The 21155-nt window shown below is 31.0% G+C and overlaps 1 protein-coding gene across 1 annotated transcript; it reads right to left on the bottom strand.

Moving 5' to 3' along the window:
* Positions 1-5690: 5690 nt before the first annotated feature.
* Positions 5691-20915, bottom strand: LOC119831459 (phosphatidate cytidylyltransferase, photoreceptor-specific). The gene is made up of 10 exons (XM_038354805.1): positions 20717-20915; positions 20515-20639; positions 20253-20349; positions 19194-19370; positions 15068-15260; positions 9783-9949; positions 8811-8963; positions 8047-8175; positions 7541-7675; positions 5691-6804 (listed from the first exon to the last, which is right to left on the bottom strand). The coding sequence occupies exons 1-10, from the start codon at positions 20789-20791 to the stop codon at positions 6712-6714; spliced, it is 1344 nt and encodes a 447-aa protein (XP_038210733.1). The 5' UTR covers positions 20792-20915; the 3' UTR covers positions 5691-6711.
* Between the last annotated feature and the right edge of the window lie 240 nt (positions 20916-21155).

Here is a 21155-nt window from a genome sequence, read left to right as displayed (position 1 = left end):
AGGTTTGTCCATTGTGTCGCAACAGGCATCTACGAGTTGTAATCACCCATTTAATACTAAGTTATACGTATGCATTGTTGAAACAAAACGTATGTTTTCGTTGGTTGCACAAGCTGCTTCTTTCAAAACTGCTAGCTATTAATAGAGGACTCACATCTTTTTTTTGTCACGTAAAAGGTGTAGTGGTCAATTATAATATATCTCAAAATCAATGCTAGTAATTTATGTGAAAGTCTAAAAATAAAATAGCACCATGCTATATTTCCATAATTAAATCCCAACTAAATACTATTTCAAATCCTAACTTTGTCTGGTTTGTCTGTGTCTTCTTCAAGTCTAAACTACTGAATCTATTGGGATTCAATTTGGTACGGATATATTTTGAGAACCGAGACCCGACATAAAAGATTTTTTACAGCTACGGAATTGGAAAATATATGCGGGAAAACCACCGTGATTCTCTATCATTTATTTATGCCTTCGCGGACGAAGTTGTTAATGGAAGACTAGTAGAATATATTATAGAATGATAATAAATAAAATGAAGAAGTGACGCTTGAAAACACTAAGGAAAGCAAGTGTCAATTTAATACAAAGGAAAGTAATTGTTTATTCGAAGCTTACTGTTTTCCTCATCCAAGTATTTTCTAAAATCTATTTATTATTCTTGAAACTAGCGAGATTTCATTGTGTTCTATTAAACAGTCTGCAAAAGGAGTTATATCTATACTTTCCCTTGTATTCAGATCGCGGGCGTATCCCTCGCGATGCGCTGCGAATAATAATGATATCTTTGTTATAGCTTCTCGTTTGTTTGTTTCCATTGTGCTTTATTAATATTTTTCTGTTTCCTTAAATTTGTTAACGATACCTAGAGAATATAAAACAAAGCGATATCTCTTTGCGCGTTTAGTCAAAGATGTGCCAAGTATTTGATTTTAATGTAAAAAATGTCTAATTAATAAATTTCATGAATTATGATTTCTCCAATTCATTCCACTTTTTATCCTGGTCAAGCATGATATTTATGATTATTTATTTACAAATAAGTAGCAAATTTTCACGCACCATGGCAGTGTAGCAATAAATTTATACGCTTACCGCTTCTTGAGGTCTAACACAAACATTAAGTCAACAGAAATCGGGTTGGCCATAATTTCTTAGTCTTGTCTACTGTATTCTAAATTAACAAACGTGACGTGCCAATAAATGGCATTGCGTATAGTGATACAAGATTTAGTTGCGCAACCGATGCGTGGGAACAAAATGCACGTTTCATGTTAGTTGGTATTCTAGAACTAGACTGCCGGAACCGTTTCCGAATTACGTGCCTAGCGGGTAAGCTGTTACAGCTGATGTTTGATAAGGAACACTAATACCGGTTTATGATCTGTACATCTTCTTTCTCGTTTTTTATTCTTTTAATGCAAAAATGACATGGAAGTTTAATTTATTTAATGTGGTTATTGTAAACATATCTAAATTATTTTTAGACCAATAAAAAAAGCCTATATTGGCCTTTATTGTAAAAATTAATCGAACTCACACCCGCAGCTTCGCCTTCGTGCGGTTCAAGTATCTGTAAAAGCTTTATATAATTTCGTAATATTTACCTAGCTAAAAAAAACTGTACTTACAATAAGTTATTTTCGTATTTATAAGGGTGTTTATACCTAAGAGTTGGCAAGATTATTTCTATGTAGGTAATATACGTAAAATAAGGCAAAGGCCTTACATCTATTCATTAATAACCTTCATAGTTAAATTGACCATGTACAATAGCCAGGACACACTTTGTTCTATCAGACACGGTTTTACATTTGATTATTCGCAGTTCCTTACTTCATTTTCAGGGTCATCTGCTAGAGGCTAAGATCCCTATATATATATATTTTTTTTTTTAATGAAGGAAAGTACATACCTCTACCGACTCAGTAAATCTGTATTTGTGGTATTATAATCGCACTAAAACGATACAAACACAAATCAAACTATATTTAATTTTGATATGCTCAGTCTTCATCCATTTTTACATTTTTTTTTTAATGTTTGCTTTTACGCCACTGCATTTCGACCGCGATCTTAACGTTTGTATATCCATATATATAAAACCCATGTTTTCTAATATTGTATTCATCAATCATAATCATATCGATATAAGTATAGTATTAAATAATTAAAACCCCGTCCCTATTATTAAGTGTCAAAGTTTTAGTATTAAAGTCCCGTTTCGACCTCATTCCACAAGGGGTGCCATATTCCCAGTAGACCCCAGACGGCGATAATAAATGAATGCTTTGTTTTGAGCCAAAAAAAATAATAATTTTCAACAAAAATGGTCACCGACGTCCCTGGGAGGAGTTATCACACCAGATTCTATATGGGACAGAATGACAAGAGATTCTTATTAAACACAAAAACAAAAATCGGTTGAAAACCCGAATGGCGTAACAAACAAAAAAAAAATCAGTGGCATTAAAAACCTCTTCCTTTTTGCGAGTGTCGGTAAAAATTGCGATCATAAACTTATCTGAGAATACTACATATTAATACTGCATCATCATGGAATCCTCCAGATCTTTGTGATTTCAAAATCTGAAAACGTCAAAAACAAAACATTTCCGAGGAATCATTTATTTACTTTATTACAATAAGTCACATAATAAATAAATAATTAAACATCTATATACGGCTAAGACACGTATCATTTATATGAAAACAATCGTAAGCACTTTTGAACGAGATACATTCGCTTTACCCTTTCCTTATTGAATCGTAATTTCGGCAATAATTAAATAAATAAAAAAACTCAAAATATAGTTATTGAAACACGAGTAATATTTTCTGTCTATTAAACAACGAGCGAAAAGAAAACCTAAAAGATACCAATTAAAACCAAACTATACTTATCTAAATACCCTGCTTTCCCTCGAATAAAAGTGCTCACGACAATATCAGATCTTTTATCCTATTTAAATATACATCGAAATTTGTGACAGTGGGATTTTCAATGCGTACTTAATATAAGGTCTTAATAATATGGCGAACGAAAGCAATTGTTAAAGTAAACTTTTTATTTCTAAGTTAAAAATGTATATATAATATCTCTTTATCAAGAGGCAGATAGAAACAACGAAAACGTTTGGATATGATTGTTTGTTTGTCAGTCACGCAAAAACAATTGAACGAATTTGGCCGAAATTTGGCATGGAGAATGATCATAGTTTAGGGCTATTTTTTTTCAAATATCTCATCTAAAAGAGACCTACATTATATAAATCGAAAGTTTCAAAGAAATATTACCCTTTCTCCTGCGATTTTAGTATTTTTTTTGCTTTTTTTTTAATGTTATTCCATCAAATATTATACGGGTACACAGATACACAACATTATATCTCGTAAAGTCAAAAAGTAAGAAATAAACAAGTCTACCTCATTACACTACGGTCTAATTTCGCCAGCGCTACTAAGTTATCACTCGATATGAAGCCCAAATATTGAATCTAGCGTGTCATAGATCCATACTTATTTATTTTAAATAACACGTTCTAATTATATATTTATTTATTATAACCGAGACTTTTAATATTTTATCTACACCTAATACTTAGCACATTGCATTAGCTAACGAGACATCAAAAATTATATTATATACGCTATTAATACTAACACCACAATATATATTGCACGTACGAATAAATGGGGAAATATATTTATCGTATTCAAAGTGAATATCTGGTAAATGTTATTTAAAAAAGTGTATGAATTATGATATTAAATTAGACAAAGTAATGTGTGATTATATTTTATAACCGGATGTACCTTATAAAAAAAACATCCACATTGCTTCGACAATTTAAATAAGTATGGATAAATATATAAACCCATTTTACTCACACACATAATATATAATCACGATAACATGAAACCAACAATAAAAATAATTAAACGCAGTTTGTCCTATGGCAAAGAAAGCCGGGTGACAACAATGTATTTTTGGTCATTCTAGAGTTTAATTTTCTGAAATTATAATAATATAAAAAGGTAAATTTATAGTTTTGTAAAGAAATTTTATTTAATAGTGGGACCACAATGAAAATTATAAAGTTTATTGCAAAAAAGATAATGCAGCCACATCATAACATATATTTTAAAAATACGAAAGGGTTTCCGTTAAATTAATATCATAAAAGAGAAATTGGGCATAAATATATAAATATAAGATCCATTAGCATAAACAATAAAATATTGTTAAAATTTTATCGCAGGTAATGTACACCATTTTCATAATTTTTCATTCGACTTTCCAAACAAAATTTTAATCTTTACATAATATGCTACAGCGGTAATTGGATATTTAAATAAAATAAAGACCACTACAATGAAAAATATTAAAATACAATACCGAGTATTATTAACACATAAGTTTCATGTGGACGGTGACAAATGTAATAAATATTATAATATGTTTAACGATATAATACCGATCAAGTACTATAGTACAAGATATATGGAGGTAAATATAGGTCAAGGCTTAAGAAATTTCACTTTTATTTACTGTGCATTGAAATCATCATCATCATCATCATCATCATCAGCCCATATATGTTCCCACTGCTGGGACACAGGCCTCCTATGAGGGTGCATTGAAATCAATATTACATTATATTAACAAATAATAATATAAATTTTGTTGAGTTCAATTGCATTCATTCGGACATAATGTTATTGAAATAAAGAGTAGTTTTATAATGTAATTAACGTAACATCACTAAAACAATCACAAAACTTAACAAAATAATAAGAACAGCGAATAAGTGAAGTATACAATATTGAAATTTATAACAAATTCATAACCCCACACAAGATACAATTATTGTTAAATAATAATAATAATTTAACGTAATATTACGGAAACACAACTTTAAATTCTTCTGATTGTTTTTTTTCTCAACACATTATATCCATTTCAAATTCCAACACCAGACTGGTTTTCATTGATGGATTTTTTTAATAATCACATTTATTTATGACGTCGATTTTTAATCTGTGACAAAGTACAACTATGCATACTGTCTTGTACTGTATCAAAAATGTTAGTAAATTCTGTTTCACCAGTATCCGATTTATTATAAATTGGTATTCGTAACTTGTAGAATTGCTAACAATTAATATATATTATACGATAAACCCGTAAATACGCCTTACATAGGAAGTTGCAACGAACAATTTGAAAACACGAGGCATTATGCGTGAATTTTTTAGAAAACAAAGAAATATAATGTTAATTTTAATTCGTCAAAATTGAACATTAACATTGTTAAAATTCTATAAATAGATTGAGCATTTTTAAATAGATATTATTATGAGAATTAAATACATATTGTGTTTTTTGATACTTGTTTATTAAGGAATATTCCTGTTTTAATCGCAATAATTACAGAGATCATCAATCAAACTCAGCTATACTCATGTTTTCAATTTGAATTGTAGGAGGTATAAAAATAGTACAAATATCGAATGAAAAATAGTTAGCACACAAAAGCAGTCGATATCAGTCTACAGCATGAAAAAATGCAAAGATCCCTGTTTAAATCCAAAAAAAAACTACAACGGATAAAATTGGCGCCAATTTCAACCAACGAACGTACTCAAAATATGTAACGTATTCATAAGAATTATTATTCTAGTTTTTTTTCTATATAATTGAAATTGGAATGTGTAAAAATTTTGAACAAGGTTGTATTAAACTTCAATAAAAAAAAAATCAAATTAATATTCCAAATTTAACTTTAACTGCAACTGCAATATTATAAGAGTCAATAAAAATAAACCGTATACTAGATACGTTCCATAATTTCTGTTAAAATTAATTAAAAATAATAGTATATTATTGAAAGACAATATGAATAAAATAAGCGTAAAAGAGCAAAAAGAAACAAGACCTCATAACTTTTACTACTAATATTATGTAACATTCAATAAAATATAGTTCGAGAAATTTCCTAACAACCACTAGGACACCCATAACTAAACATAGACTAAAACTATTCCACAGATAACAAATACAATTACGAACAAGCAAGCATCTTTAATCTATGGTATTTTTTTATTCTCTATTATAGCAATACTAAGACGTATAGATCAAAATGGAGGTATAATCTATACACAAAAATTGTGTTTCGTTTACCGTTATTATATTAAAATCTGCTTCTTAAATATGAAGTGTTTCTTGTGCCGATAGATAGTAAACGATTGCACAATTGGGGACTAGATCAAAAATTTGCTGTTTTCATAAACAGTAGTAGATATGTCCAATTCGAGAGTAGTTCCACATAACCATATCTGTCTTATGCAATTACTGAGCACAACATAAAAATACAACTAAATTTTAATAATAATTAACTAACAATTTAAATATACGTAAGAGTGCGTGGTGGTGAAAACACATCACAATAAATTTATGTTATCTGGTAAATTTTCTTTTACAACGCAATCTATTAAATAAAAGAAGCACTATCCATCAACTCCCTACAACCTCCCTGCTCACACTAGCATAATTTTCTCTTATTCCCTACGTCATCACCACATCAATCTTATCCTTTGGAGTGCAGAATAAAATATGAAATACATATCATAAATCCACAAATTCATAGAGACGTCATTCCATATGTGAAACTACCCTCTCATGTCCCATAATATGATTATTACTTATGGGATCGCGTTGAGAATGTTGCGGTTCTCGAGCGACTCCTTCAGGGCATAGAACAGCTGCAACTGTTGCTCCGGCTTCATGTTGTACACCTGCAATTTGATTTTAACTTTTATAGTACACTAGACGCTCGTCCCGGCTCCGTCCGTCTTTTATCCCAAGGGAGCATTTAATCGGGATAAAAATTACCCTATCAACCAATTCGGCTCATATTCTGTCTGTATATTGAATTTCATCAAAATCACTAGTTTCAGCATGATTGACGGCCAAACATCCGAATAAACAAACTTACACATCCTACTGTCCTACTAATATTATAAATGCGATAGTTTGTAAGGATGTGTGTGTGTTTGTGTGTGGTACGTAGATAGCTGGACAACTGGAATAACATATAGGCAAGGCTTTTTATCTTGACATTCCTACGGGATATGGATTTACGCTGGTGAAACCGCGGGGCGCAGCTAGTTTATAATATTAGTGTGACAGTGTGATTAAACGATTTTTTTGGCAAAGCAGTGGGTTATGTTAGCGGCAACGTGAGCTAGTTATCATTTGTCCGCGATCAACTAACCCTCCCTTGAACTACCCTTGATCCTTCTACCTTTCCACTATAGACAGATAGACAGATAACACTTTATTGCACATAAGAATTTACAAACATAGATAAACAAAAACAAAAGAGAGAATATGTACAAATGGCGGTCTTATCGCTAGGGAGCGATCTCTTCCAGACTACCATATAAATAATAAGAGTAACATTTTAGAAGAAAAGGGTGAGCAAAAATTAAGGTTACTATATTACTATATTAATATTATAAACAACGTCACCTGTTGCAGCAGTTTCTGCGGCGTAGCGGTGCGAATGAAGGACGTGATGTAGACGTTGACGAAGGTGGCCATCAGGAACTGGCAGTCGAAGCGGTCCATGATGCCGCCGTGCCCGGGGATCACGTCGCCAAAGTCCTGGAAATCGCATTTATTTTACATACATTTTTGAAAAAAAAAAATTTTTTTTTTGCCGTTGAAATGTGAACTGCAGAATCCATAGATTGTATAGTCACTTACGTTGTAATAAGTTCAAATTTGTGAATTTGTATTTGAATCTTTATAGAACAGATAAAAAATGAATTTTCAATTTGTATTTAAACCTATAATTGCTTTGTTTCTGTCCGTGACAGTTCTTGTAGCTTGAAATTAAAAGAGTAAGAAACAGTAATTAAATTCATTCGCGGCATTCTCAAAATCCTCTCTTTTTCACTGATACTTTTTGGTTATTTTTAGATACGTTTAAATTATTATAAAATCATAGTTATATCAAGAAATTAGTGCTGTACCTTGATCTTGAAAGCCCGTTTGAAGCCAGACGCAAAGAAGCCTCCGAACGGTCCAATGACTGAGCTGAAGATGCTGAGAGCCAGCGAGTGGATCATGAACGGGTACATCGTTATCTTCTCACGGCCCATCTGTAATATATATATTTTTTAATGTTTGATTTATTTATGTACAATTTATTAAATAGAAAATAGATCGACCGTTAAAGGCCAAATTATGGATAGTAAAGTAGGCTTAAATTATTTCATAGATTATCAGCCATTTAGCGGTTGCGACTTCCAATGGCTTCGATGATTAGAATTAATATAAAAATTTATATGCTATCAAACATTTTTAATAATTTACATTACATTTTGTTATTTAAATATAGCACATTACATATGATTGAACGAACTCGGTTCTTAATTCAACTGTTTTTTTTTTAGTTACCTCCCTCCCAAAGATCGTGGGTAAACTTTTTTCTAGAAAATAATAATTCTACTAATATTATAAATGCGAAAGTTTATAAGGATGTGTGTGTCTTTGTTGCTCTTTCACGCAAAAACTACTAAACCGATTGCAATGAAATTTGGTAGGTAGATAGCTGGACAACTGAACTAACATATAGGCAAGTTTTATCCCGATATTCCTACGGGATACCGACTTACGCGGATGAAACCGCGGGGCGCAGCTAGTATAATATATAAACATATCCACAATGAACTATAACCTTTTTTCTTCTTTAATCTTTCTTAATTATTTATTTAGAAGCACTGAATATACTCACAATCTTCACGAGCGGCAGCAGGAACTGCGGCGGCGTGTACTCGTGCAGGCGGAACAGCGGCGACGGCTCGCAGTCCATCGTCATGCGGCCGAGCGACTCCGAGTACTCGATGGGGCACACCAGGTACGGGTACTGGGACATCAGGTACGACAGCTGGAATTTGACATTATTTGATAAAAGGTTTTTTAATAAATTGTTTTTTTTTTTTTTGTTTTGTGTAATCTTACAATACTTTGGCCGAGGCAACGGACTTTGACGGTTCTTTTTTATTTGAAAGCTAGTGCCTGTTGCCATGTGGTCCAAGTTAAATCTGGTCAAATTCTGACTATTTGATGACGAATTAGTTTTTCGTGAAAAATAACGATCATTAACCACTACTCTTTACACACATTACACACTAGTAAATTCATTAAGAGTTAAGAAAATGAAGTCCCTATCCTCGGCATATGGGTCATGTGGCATATGTGTCTGATGCATTATACATGTTTCACTGATCATTTTTTATTTACGGACAAGTAGGTGATCGTTCTTCTATATCTTACCACACCGAGACAATTTTTATTTTTGCTGGTCTCCACCGGGAATCGAATCCAGGACCGGTTGGTACTTCGCTACTACAGCGTAGAACCAACCTAGGCTGTGTATTATGTACTATTTTGTATAAATAAGTGTCCAAACAGTTCAGAATTAAGGTTTTGTATTCCTTATTAAAAAAAACAGCCCATAATCTAGCTTAACAAATCAAAATTTTATGCTAATTTCTGCATATTTTAGATGCATCAATTAGCAATAAAAATAAATCCAACAATTATATAGATTTTTTTATCTAAAAGGTATTATTGCAAATTATAAATTCTGTATCAAAAAGTCCTCAAAACACAACAAAACTAATTACGACTACAATTATCTATCCACTAAATTCTAAACCGATCGATGCGAACTCTTAGTAAAATACTGAACTGAAAGACTCACCACAAGTCCAAATAGAACAGTGGAGAATCCACCGCCAATGAAGCCCTCCCACGTCTTCTTGGGGCTGAGCTTGATCAGCGGCGTCTTGCCGAAGAAAAAGCCGAATATGTACGCCATCACGTCGTTGCAGATTATCATGGACACCGGCACAATGAACCAGATGAGACCTGAAATTTACCATTTGTTAGTTATCTTGACAAACCAATTTTTTTTTTTTTTATTTAACGAAACAGCCTTCATATTGTCAAAAGTAGGGCAATTTTAAATAGAACCACACGGGAGACAATATGTTTTAAATAAAAACAATCATCCAGATCGGTTCACCCTGGCGAAAATCCTGAGGTAATAAACCCGAAAAAGTACATTCAAGTAAGAACCTACTCCATATTTTTTAAATCGATTGAAAATTCGAGACATTGTGACACTCTCTGCTATGTTATTTAGCGGATTCAAGCGATTTCGTCGTTGAAAAGAAATATTTATTTTCTCATGTTTTCAAAATTTTTCATTTATGCTTCTATTTGCTCTAAGGTAATATTCGACATAATATGAGTTATGGCCTGCCTAGATAAATGCTCCACCTAATAAAATATTTTTTTCTAATCCCCACTCCCAAAAGTCAACTCGTTCTAACAAACGCAGGGCTGTGTTTTATAAAATTGGCATAGCTTTCCTAAAAACATACATAAGTACGTTTAAACATTTTCGAAATCAGAAAGTAGGGACTGCATACTCGTGTAACATCTTTCCTGTGCAGATAGCTATCTCAACCGGCAAAAATTATCAAAATTTATGAAGAGAAGCAAGTGTAGTAAAAAAATTATATCAAATAAATAATATTAAAAAATATTCAAATAGTTTTTGTTGTGCATTTATAATCAAGGACAGCGTGTGTACCAAAACTCGCTTATGAAACTGTAGTTTTCGTTAAAATATATGACGTATAGAGTAAACGTTATATTCTTAAGACATATATTTAATTTTATATATATAATAATACTCGTAGCGTAATAATTACATTCTAAGTACTTATATTTATATGGTTCGTAGATTTTTATTATTTAGCTACAAGGTGAGACGAAAAACAATAAAATGTACTTTATTCGGCATATATTATAATTTGAATAAATATTAGAAGAATTTATAATGATGAACCAGGAAAACGCATTTGAAAAACTTCCCGCCGAATATATATACTAGCTTGTCGCCTACAGCTCTGCTCACATAAACTTATAAAACGCATTTCTTTCAAGGTCCGAAATCTCGAAACTAGAAAACTAACTTTAAGGTGTTATAGAAATAGAAGACATTGAAGGTCTGGTCAATCTTTGTAACACCGAACATTCTCATTGGTGCACTCGTAATAGGAAAAAGATCATTTCTACAATACATTGTTTGTATTTTTTTTTTGTGACACGACACACTACCTCTGTCTCCCTCATACATCAATGTCTTCAGTAATTTGTGCTACATACTAAAGTGATACTAAAGTCATTAGTTTTAGAACTTAAAGCGATAACCGTCTCCACGTGTGTATCGAAACTAAACAATAATTTAAATACAATCGCGATAGTAAACAATGCAGGTTACCTGCTATATATTATGTACATATATCTACATTTGGTTTGAATTAAAATCAAGAGGTTAATCAGATTATCGTATCATGAAATCCGGCAAAGTAACGTAATTAGAATTTTAAAAACATCTTGGATTGGAAATGGATCCTTACAAAGCGTATACAATGCAAAAGTTTAACAAATTTCATGACCACATGAACGTAAATAGGAAAGTGCGTAATATGGAAGGTACTATATGCGTAATGTCAAAGGATTTTCCTATGGGAATAAAATTATTAATCGCGATAAAAGGTCTTTGTCGCTTTCTAGTGTATACACAAAAACAACAAAGAAGACAAACAAACAAATAAAATAAACGTTTTTGCATTTTTAATATTAAATAATGATTTATATTCAAACCATACTAGATTTTAAGTGTTACTGACAAGGTTTTTTTATAATAATGTACTAATAACAAATTTCAGGTTTTACAATAATCATTAGTGCTCATTAATACCAGATTCAAACAAGAAAATTATCATAGAGACTTAGAGAAACTTATTAAAAGTTTAAAACAGATGCGATTTTTATAGCAAGGTCATAATTTCTATTTCGTTCGTCGTAAAAAAATCGTTCTGTGGCATACTTCAAAACAGCATTTCATCGGATCCTTGCTCGGGTAAAATCGTCATAAAAAATGAAATAAGGAAATAGCTACTATAATACTGTTTATAATTCAAGTAGCTGTTATCTCTGGCTTTGTGCACATTAACCGAGATAAAAAAGTCTAAGGTTTAGTAAATGTAGTAGCTTTTTAATGGTAAAAAAAAATTGTAAAATTGATACACAAGTATTTGAGTTAATTCGTTAAATACCAATAAATATTTGCCCTAAAATTTTGATATAGATGAAGATATATGTAATATAATATCATAATATGAATTATCGCGTCTTTAGATTTAATCGAAGTCTATTCGTCACTTTATGCGTCAACGGTAACACACATCGGCACATGCGCGTCTCCATACATATTATCGTTCGGTATGCTAATTCCTCAAATTAATCCCACAATTTTTAACAGAAAAATATATAAAATTAAATTGATGACGTTGCATGTTTTTAAAGCAAATTTAAATATATGGCCTTCGAAAACTATTCACAAAATATTTAAAACTCCAGCTGTACATTCCAGTTCACTTCATTTACCTCGACCTTTCCGCATGTAGTCCATTGGAAAATGTTCCATATTTTCAACACGTAAAGGTGAAAATCTTTTTTTGCAATCGATACGCATAATGAGGAACATCCTATACTCGCGATATAATAATATAACATACGTCTAATAATAACCCATTGTTACAGAGTAAGGCGTCCATGAATGAACCTGTTATGATATATGATAATACAATGTAAAGAATCATTATTTTTTATACGATTATTAAACCAAGACATGAAATGTTGTGTGCAATATAATATTAAAACTAAGACTGAAATAACTTCGTTAAATAGGACAGTCAACATTAAAACTATAATAAAATTTCCAGCAATCATAATGCATGGTAATCAACTGTTGCTCACTAAATGGCTTTTTTGAAAAATTAAATAAAACATTCACGGACCATGTAGGGTTTATAAATTCATTTCTAATTAGGTGTAACACAAACACGAATAATATAACATAATTATATAATATAACTATCATCTCTTCTCTTCTCTTACATCAAATTTAAATACAATTTTTCCTTAACTCAGATTATAATTATCAATTCGTTTATAATATTTAATATGACTTAGCAGAATGGCGCAGAATCGATCTTATTGTCAGTTGAATCGCATAGTATATGAATGTGTATCTATTTTATTATCTACGACATTATATACTTTAGCCTACGGTGGATATCGTGTGAGCAATACAAATAGCAAAACGTATAAAGAGGATCTGGGTTCTACACCCAGGTGAAGATTGCGATACAAAAATAAGTCAGTCTGTTTGAATCATTATGACTAATACAATCTTACTTCGAAAGCACAATCGACCAGTAAAATTTCAAATGTTTACCAAAGTCCGCACTCATTCGTATAGGGATCGTAGATACCAGGGATTCGAGTTTGATGAAATTATATCTGTCTGAGCAATATTTCCAGCGTTTATAATAGAATATCGATCATAGGTCAAGGCAAACGTATATAATTCGACCTTACGCCCATATTGCTAACGTCACGTGCAAATTTTCGTTTCATTTATTCGTGTAATGTAAACAAAAGACGATTTCAAAGGCGTGAACAGTAATAGGATAAGCTATAATCAGATTAGACTAAAAATAGCGTGTTGTCGTTGCAATGTGTTACTAAGTAAATCATCAATGCGAATTTTATGTAAAAATCTATACTGGAAAGCAAATTAATATCCTACTAATATTATAAATGCAGAAGTTTGCGTGGATGGATGGATGTATGTCATTTATGTATTATGTATATATGTATGTTCGTTGCTCTTTTACCCGAAAACCACTGCACAGATTTTAAATGCACTAGGCAGTAATGTAGCTTATGTACCAGAGTAACACTTAAGCTATACTTGACTTTGCTAAGAGTTCATCTGCGTGCGAAACCGCGCGGTACTATTAGTAATATTTGTTAATAACTATCTAGTTTAAGTTTTCAAATTCCACCAAGGGCTAGCCAGAAGGCACTCGATGTTATTCAAAATTTCTCAGTCTTTATAATTACAAGTTTTTATCATGTCAATAATTGATGACACATTGACACACATCATGCGTCTATTAGGTAGTTTTGTAATGATTGTATATATAATAGACTTTGAACATTACTGTAACGAAATAAGGTGTTAATTAATGTATGGTACCTACGCATATATAATGACGCTCGGACATTTTTGAGGACCTCTTATAGGCGATTGTGAGTGAGCCTGGTTGTTTATAGTATGGTTATAATAATTGATAAACGGACATTATACATAAACAATCAAACCGATAATTAAACGTATTAGAATTTAATAGAAAATAAAAAGAAATAGCGGCAAGTGAATCTTACTGTAAAATACCCCAAGATATAAAAATTATAACCATGTTGTGAGTACAAGATATAATATTATTTAAATCACTAGGATTCTTATTATGAGTCATGAGACTTAAATATCTTCGAGACTACTGATTCTGTTTCCACCGAAATCTTTTTGTCGACATCAAAATAGCCACTCAAGTATTAAAAATTCTCGATAACTTTTCTCTATTCACACAATTTTCTTTGTTGTATTCGAACATAATGTTCATTGGCCCAGTTTATAGGACAAAGGCTTTCCGCCCATGTCGTTTACGTTGCGACGTAAATGGGTTCGTTAGATATAATCAAAGTCGATAGAGACTCTGTGTGAGCATTTTCATACATTTCAAACAGAAACTGTTAAAGCTTTGTCGTGAGATAAATATAACTTGAATTTATATCACATTTCCATTCATAAATGTAATCTATACATAACTTGAATAATAATTATTTTTATTCATAATGTTAGAATTGTTAAATAGTATTGGTTCTTCAACAAATGAGTAGAAATTAATATAAAACACACTTAAAAATCATTCTGACCAGGTCTTTCTCATATTAAGATTATTTACGATAATGCGACGATGATTACGTTACTTTTTAATATAAGCTCATAATTTCTAATAATATGCATCACTCTGAAATCTATGAGTAATAATTGCTCACCTTCAAATATATTTTGGATGATAAGATAGCTTTGAGTCACGACGATCAGTAATGCGACGTGAGTCCAGGCGAAGAGACTGAATTGTCTCATATAGTATCGCTTCACAAGCGATAGAACGAACCATACGAAGCCAACACAGTACAGGCTGAAGGAGATAAAACGATGGTAGGTGACAAGAAAGCGGAGGTAATCCTGTAACAATGGATTTTGATTAGAATATGATTGTTAGACAAAATATATAGCAGGGGACGAAGATATGAACCTTGTGCCACCCCAACTTACATTTCACTTTACGAGAGAATTGATAAGATAACCTATCTCAAGTAGTTAATACCTGTGCTTGGTATCGTTTCCGTGTTGTTTATTGAGTGTAAGAAAATAAGAATAGTTTGATACTGCTATTATAATTTAAAAAGGATAGATGGTCATTACTTTCTACATTGAAATGATACCTGTTGTTTTTTAGCCCTCACTTATCCCTTATTGCCTTAACTAAGAAGACAAGAAATATTTTTGGATATATTGTGTTAATAGAATAATAATTACACAGCCATAGATTTCTCCATAAGAATAATTAATAGCCTTAATAAATATTTTCTGTGGCATTCATAGTTGCCTATAATAAAGTTCCACTTAAATGTCACAAAAAATAAATGTCAATACTTTGATAACAATTAATTATGTCAGCAAACATAATTTATTAACCACATACCCAAATTTACATATGTACACGTAATATCAGTACCGGTAACATAAATTTACATTCAATGTTTTGTAAGACATTTTTCCAGCAGTTAATGAATTTAATTATGTCACACAAACAAGATAATACTCCGTTATCCTATATGCTGTTTAATGGGATAATAATGACAGTATTGTAATAACTAATGAGTAACAAGCCAACTTATTGCATATCACTAATAGCAAACTAGAACTTGAAATGTCATTGTTATTTTACGACATTATACAGTGTCTGTTAGTTAAGAATTTTATAAAATGTACACCACTACATAGTATAAAATAAAGTCGCTTTCTCTGTCCCTATGAATGCTTAAATCTTTACTACGCAAACTACGCAACGGATATTGAAAAGGTTTATTTTATTAGATAGAGTGATTTAAGGGTAAGGTTTATATGTATAATGACATTTATTACACTACTCCGAATTTAATGCGTACGAAGCCGCGGGCAAAATCTAGTCTTTATTAAAAATGTCGCATTTATTTCGAACATAATTATGGATGAACATATAAATTTATTGGTAGATTTTCAATAAAATTTTGCGCACGTTAATAATGGATTATCCAATATTATAAGTTGGAACTATATTGATTAATATATATAAGCTGTCTGTGATATATTGACAACTAGCTGCACGCCCCGGTTCCGGCCGGGTAGTCATTTATATTGAACAATATAAAATCTTTTAAGTCTGATCAAACTGCACAAGGTGTGCAAATTTGATTAAAATCGGTCGAGTAGTTTAGGAGTCCATCGCAGACAAAGAACCTGACACGTAATTTAGGTATATTATATATTAAGGAAGAAAGGAAGATCAAACACAAGGCCACATCAGTCACGTAGCTAACGTATTAAAAATAATGTGAGTGACAATAAAATTTTTATTTCACTATCCCACAATATTCCCAAATCGAATGCAACGAGATAACTTGCGAAGCGTTTAATCTTGTCAGTTGGACATCAATATCGACCGCGTTTATTTTCCAACTGACCCATTTATTAAGATTAGATTTATATTTCATACCACTTTTAATATGAAACGATAGATTTTCATACGTTATAGTCAGCCGAAGAAGGATAGGTCGACAAAAATATTTTTTCAATTATAAACCACTTTCATATAGCAATTTGTCGTGACGTAGGTATATCAAAATTAATACCATTACGAAAATCTATTACGTAAATTACAACAGGTAGCGAAATACAAAGTGGTACTTCAGCAATATTAAATCGATATAAAACTAATGAGGTTATCGGATTAAAGCATACATGAATGTGAGTGACCTAAAAAATTTATTGACCTTTGCAAAATGGTACGATAGTCGATACTAATTAAACCATTTAAAGGTACCTTGATTATGTAATATTTAAATTAATGTTGTTTTGATAATTGTTAATTGAAATGGAATTTGAGTATGGATTATTATTATTTTAAGAATTACAAATACGGGATGAAGCCAATTATGTTCTCTATTTTGGTAGTCGAAGAAGTAAATAAAAAATTGAACATATTATTCCAATATTATATGTATTTGATTTGTTAGTGAAAAGACACTTTGCATATTTATTTTTCGTGAAACAAGTTAATATCGGTCAAAGTAAAGCTTATCTGTTATAAAATTCGTCAGATAATATAATCAGTCTGAGTAATACAGCTCACACCTTTTATAAAAAATACTTTGCCGATGTAATAAATCTAGCACCTAGCAACTACCGTGGTATACGTAAAAATAATATTTTTAACATAAACCTAAAATAGACCGCCTTCGAACTGTCAAACTAGACCAAATTGAATAGGACCACGCGGGAAGCACCTGAAAAAGGGTCAATAAAATTCATTCACCCCAGTCGAAAGTTCTGAGGTAATAAAGACAAATAAATATTAGTTTAAAAAAAACTAAAAAACACGCTTTAACAAAAATCATATTTTGCAAATTAAAAAATGGAATAATTTTATCAAATTAGTGTATTGTCATCGGTCCTCAATAAATCTACAAAGTTTGAACGAAATCTGGCCGTTTAAAGTGGGTCAAAATCGCGCCCAAAGAAGTCGGTTACAAACAAACATACAAACAAACATACAAACAAACATACAAACAAACATACAAACAAACATACAGGTGAAGCTAATAAAAAGCGTGTAAAAAAATATACAGACGAAATAATAACCTCCTTCTTTTTTGAAGCCAGATGAAAATACCATTACTAGATACCTATCGTACCTACTAGCGATCTTTAATCTGACTAATGACGAAAACGACATAATGACGCTTTCGAATGCATAGTGACTTTTGATCGCTTATTCATTCTACATTTAATTAAATGAAGCGATGTATAGCAAGCTAAAGGATCCTTATCTATTTTGGACTGAGATTTCGATCTCAGCGAATTTTGGAACCGGCTATAGTCGTTTCTGAATACAAACACTATTTATTAATAAAAAAATCTTGTTTCCGCGGACATTTCAAATATGTATCATTAAAAAGAACTTGATTATGATTCGTATTCACATTCATAAAAAATCGTATTTCAAATGCGAATAATTATTATTATACCTTGATATACAAACTATTGTTTTGTTTTTTATTCCAATATTTCGCTTAATATAAAATTTATGGAATACAATGTAAGAAATATTAAAAACAACAAGGTCAATCTAATAGGTGCCATCAATTTCTGATTGAAATTAACATTTTTAATGCAAAAGAATTTACTACATAATATTTAGATTTCCTATTCAGTTATTACACACTATGAAGTGTTTACATACATTTATGAAGTGGTATAGTAGAGTACTACTATAGCACTTCATAAATGTATAATAATGATATTACTATATCACAATTTTTCCTTAATAGCGTTTACTAGTGATATAGGAAGTAAAACTAATACTATCAATGATATTCTAAGTGCAACAAAGTCAAGCAAGTTAGTATTGTAGAATAAACATAGCGAATACATTAACATAACATTGTGTTGATGAGGCATGTTCCAAAACTGGATTAGTAGACTATTCTAATATTTATATAGAAATTATTTCCTTTGATAGCTTTGTTGATGTTATTACTATACATATAAAGATTTAAAATGTAACCAATTATGTGTAAAAATTTTATTGGCAAAAATTTACTATTATTTACCAAGTTCAAAACATTAATATTACAAATATTTAAATTCTATAAAATGCTGCAGGGTGACACAGATAAAAAATTAGACCATGTTACTCCTTAAAGATGTTCCTTTTTTAATCGGGAAAGAAAGTTAAAATCTATTATGAAATTCAAGATGTATGATGTAAAATGAGCTTTTGAGTACAAACATAGTACAAAAACAAAATTAAACCAAATTAAAAACAAATAACACTATACACCAAAATCTACTTACAGTTCTATTAATAACAACACCAAAGTAGTCGATCAGGTTCTCCCCATAGAAGAAGTAGTTGGAAGTGAGCAGAAAATACCACGAGAGGGAGCGGAACCATGGCAGGCCGTGCACCCGGTACACAGCATAGCCAATGTTGATTATCTCTTCAAAGCACTTCACTTGCACACATAGTACCTGGTAAAATTCCAATTAAGAATTTGCCATTAATAATAAACATATGGGAATGTCCACAAATCAACATTCAGCGGTAAATAAACCTTAATTTTTGTTTTATAGCATTTAAGTTTAAATGCTTTATAAATGAATCTCTAAAGAATAGAATTGTTCACAAGGCGGGATTTGAGCCCGCGTCTTTCTGTCAAATCAAAGCAATGCCTGGCCTCTTGACAACCTGTGATCCGGCATCAACAATCAGTTTAAGTTTCATGGGTGAAGGGACACCCTATGCCATTAAAAATTTCTCATTTAAAAACATGTTTTCTAGTAAATAGTATAAGTTTGTACTATGGAATAATTAAACATGTTCTTGCCAACCAGTTTACTTAGAAGAGATTGATTTTTAGCAATTACTTTTGACTTTTGCCTTTGTTGTGTTACTTAATTGTTGTATTTTCTTTAATTATACAATTAAAGATGAATAAAGATATACAGCTACATATATAAATTATAATTATTATTTAAACTTAGATTATTTTATTACATAAAGTACATAAGAGTACAACTTTTATACATTTCAGAACAACTTAAATATTTAAAAACCAGTACAGGTATTGGTTAATAAGATCTATCCAACATTCCTTATCATATAAAGTGTTATGTATGAATCATAAATCACACTTAATCCAAGTAAAAATTACTGGGTATAAGTATACATTCATATTATGTAAATGGATTTGGATCCAGTTTCCTATCTATACTGTCTGCTTGGCTAAATTATTTTAAATGAAATATTTAATATCATACATGAGAGCTTTTTCATATTTAGAAATTAAAAACTTGTGAATTTATAACAAATTAAAAAGTTATGCAGATTTTTTACTTGTTCAAAGATCTTACCGTTATCATCAAAGCCAATGGGCCTCCATAGATGAGTAGACAAAATCCACCAATCATCAACCAAGTAAAAATGCCTCTTATTACCCAGTTCCTCCATCTGTATTAAATTTTTTACATAATAATAATTTGAACATAAGAATACCTTAAGGAATATTTTGTAAATAGAATGATGTTCAAAACATACAATAGAGATTTTAATCAATTTATTTGTGAAATAAACATGATTTTGTTTAGCATAATAAAACAATATATGTAAGATTACCGCGTAGATAGACCCGAGAGCGCAGAGTCTAGAATTTCAGGTGTTTTATCGGTTCCTTGTGGTAAATTCTTCGCCATTTCATCCACATACTTCTCCTCTAAAACCTTTTCTTCCTCCGAGTCAACCTAATAAATTATACAAGTTTAGTATTTCGACACTCCTCACCCATACTGACTATACACAATATTACGGAATTAAATACATGATCAGATTCTCCTGCCGTTTCCACTTTTTCATTGCCGTCGCCATCTCCACGACGATGTCGCACTTCACTCATATTGTAAAATATAATTTATCTAATCCCTCAAACTCAAGAAATCACTTCAGATAAATATTTCAGAACACTAGGTATTTGCCGAAACAATGTTCGACTCCTATCATTGATGTTTTCCTTTTGAAGCCAAATGTCAAACGAAAAATCAATAACACTTCGAAATTGCTGCTAGGATTAAAAATTATAGTATTGGTTCGCAAAATATTATGGTATTACTTTTAATACTGCTAATAAATTATGGAATATGAAAATCTATTTTTTTTTATTTCTAGCGATTTAGAATGGTGCTTTTACTGAGAAGAATCGACAAGAAACTAGATTGGATTATTAAATGAATGGTAACTTATAATTACAAGTTTATACGACG

This window comes from Zerene cesonia, chromosome 13 (genome assembly GCF_012273895.1).
Source record: "Zerene cesonia ecotype Mississippi chromosome 13, Zerene_cesonia_1.1, whole genome shotgun sequence".
In the NCBI taxonomy this organism is placed as follows: domain Eukaryota; kingdom Metazoa; phylum Arthropoda; class Insecta; order Lepidoptera; family Pieridae; genus Zerene; species Zerene cesonia.
The sequence above is the reverse complement of the archived record's forward strand: the minus strand, read 5'-3'. Positions and strand labels throughout refer to the sequence as shown.